Source organism: Temnothorax curvispinosus, unplaced genomic scaffold (genome assembly GCF_003070985.1).
Source record: "Temnothorax curvispinosus isolate PA1 unplaced genomic scaffold, ASM307098v1 QBEX01005269.1, whole genome shotgun sequence".
In the NCBI taxonomy this organism is placed as follows: domain Eukaryota; kingdom Metazoa; phylum Arthropoda; class Insecta; order Hymenoptera; family Formicidae; genus Temnothorax; species Temnothorax curvispinosus.
Genome location: NW_020215049.1, coordinates 314856 through 316716, shown reverse-complemented (window position 1 = coordinate 316716; position 1861 = coordinate 314856). Strand labels below are relative to the sequence as shown.

Genomic DNA, 1861 nt, shown 5'->3' with positions numbered 1-1861 from the left:
ATGCCTTTATTCGGACCATTCTAAAAGATAAATCCCTGAACTGTATAGAGTTCAGTAATCTTTCGGAATAAAGGGAATGCTCGATCTCGATTAGATCAGAATACTGGAATTTGACTGTATGCACGTTGCAATATGTTTGAGACGGTTATCTACAACAAGAATTGTTACAGAATGCCGTTACCAACCGACATGGAAGCGAAATTGCTGCGCCAGATAGTCCTTGCAGGTATGGTGAATCAAGTCGCGAGAAAGGTTTCGCCCGACGAGGTAAAAGAGGATCAGGATAAGGCCAAGTGGAAACACGCTTACAGGTGTGTTATTAATTATAATCGATAATTAAGACCTATTGAATGCGACCTCTCCATTCCGAACCATCTTTCAGAACACCAGAAATGGAGGAACCTGTATTCATGCATTCTTCGTGCGTTCTACGGAAAATCAGTCCGGAATGGGTGGTTTATCAAGAGGTGTACGAAACGAATGGAAAGATGTACATGCGAGGTGTCACGGCGATAGAACCCGAATGGTTGCCGAAATTCGCTCCCATGCTATGCCATCTTAGTGAACCATTGGTTGATCCACCGCCAAGGTATTTTTATCACAATTCTTGCTTTATAATGTTTTTCCTACTTATTTATAAATATATTAATCTTCATTATGATCGAATATTATTCTCATTTATAGATATAATCAAGGAACCGGGAAGATCATCTGCCGCGTGTCTGGTACATTTGGAAAGGCCGGATGGGCACTACCATCGATGGATATAGAGCATCCGTTGACGGTGGACGGTGTCAAGTGGTTCGCGTATTTCTTCTTGGAGGGTCAAGTGTACCCTAAGCTGAAACGATTTGTCCCGTCGCTGCTGACGACACCTGGGAGTATCACCAAGTCATGGGCCAGGTAAATCGTTATTCTATCTCCTTTCGATTTCACGTTGATTCATCGAATAGATTACGTCAATTCAATACGATTTTTTCAGGTTGATACCACGCACTCAAGCAATAGTACAAACGCTGCAGTCGCAGGGAGTCGTGTCCAAAGACAAACTGGTAGAAATCTGGGGTTCGGATAAAAAATGTGAGATTTGAACTTATAAAATAATATTTAGATATTATCATAGACTTCTATGCAATACTAGACCGCTAACAGACATCTCAGCCATGATATGCTTGCCGCCATATTGATTTTAGTCAAGATATGCTATACTACAGATTTTATACAAGTGGTTCTATACAAGATTTCTATACAATAGTCTAGTATATACAGAATGTCCAAAAGAAAGGGTTTAATACTACAGTAGTAGTGGTTCGATTTCAGCATCCAAGTACGCTACATGTCGAAGGCATGAATTACAAACTTATTGATAACATATACCAATATTTAACACAAAAACATTCGCCTGCTTCGTTATGTACTGTAATAACGAAACGCAGATAAACGCACATCATGAGCAATTGAACACCCGATAGTGACTCAATTCAATATGGCCGCACCCTTCACTACCACTTGCACCTCGCACTCGCATCAGCTTTTCGACTGTGCGTCCATTGATGTTAGTAGTCTAGTATAAAAGTCTGTGGATATTATATATTTATAATATATATATATATATATATATATATATATATATAATAAATATAGTATATAACAATATTATTATATATTTACAACATTATGATAATAATTTCATATATATATTATATATATTTATATAGCTAATATTGCATATAGTTTCGCGATTAACGCTGGAATGTTTTAATTTTAGTTCTGTTGTCAGCCTACCAGAAGTGGCTGCCGGAATCCGCGCACGCAGAAGTGGCACAGATATGGCCGCCTCTGTAATTAAGAATAAAACATT

At 38.2% G+C, this 1861-nt stretch overlaps 1 protein-coding gene across 1 annotated transcript; it reads left to right on the top strand.

Annotated features, from left to right (window-relative positions):
- Positions 1 to 173: 173 nt before the first annotated feature.
- LOC112454687 (probable ATP-dependent RNA helicase DHX37) lies at positions 174 to 1855 on the top strand. The gene is made up of 5 exons (XM_025016203.1): positions 174 to 311; positions 383 to 589; positions 685 to 903; positions 983 to 1080; positions 1769 to 1855. Exons 1-5 carry the CDS (start codon positions 190 to 192, stop codon positions 1843 to 1845), a joined length of 723 nt encoding a protein of 240 aa, XP_024871971.1. The 5' UTR covers positions 174 to 189; the 3' UTR covers positions 1846 to 1855.
- Positions 1856 to 1861: the final 6 nt, after the last annotated feature.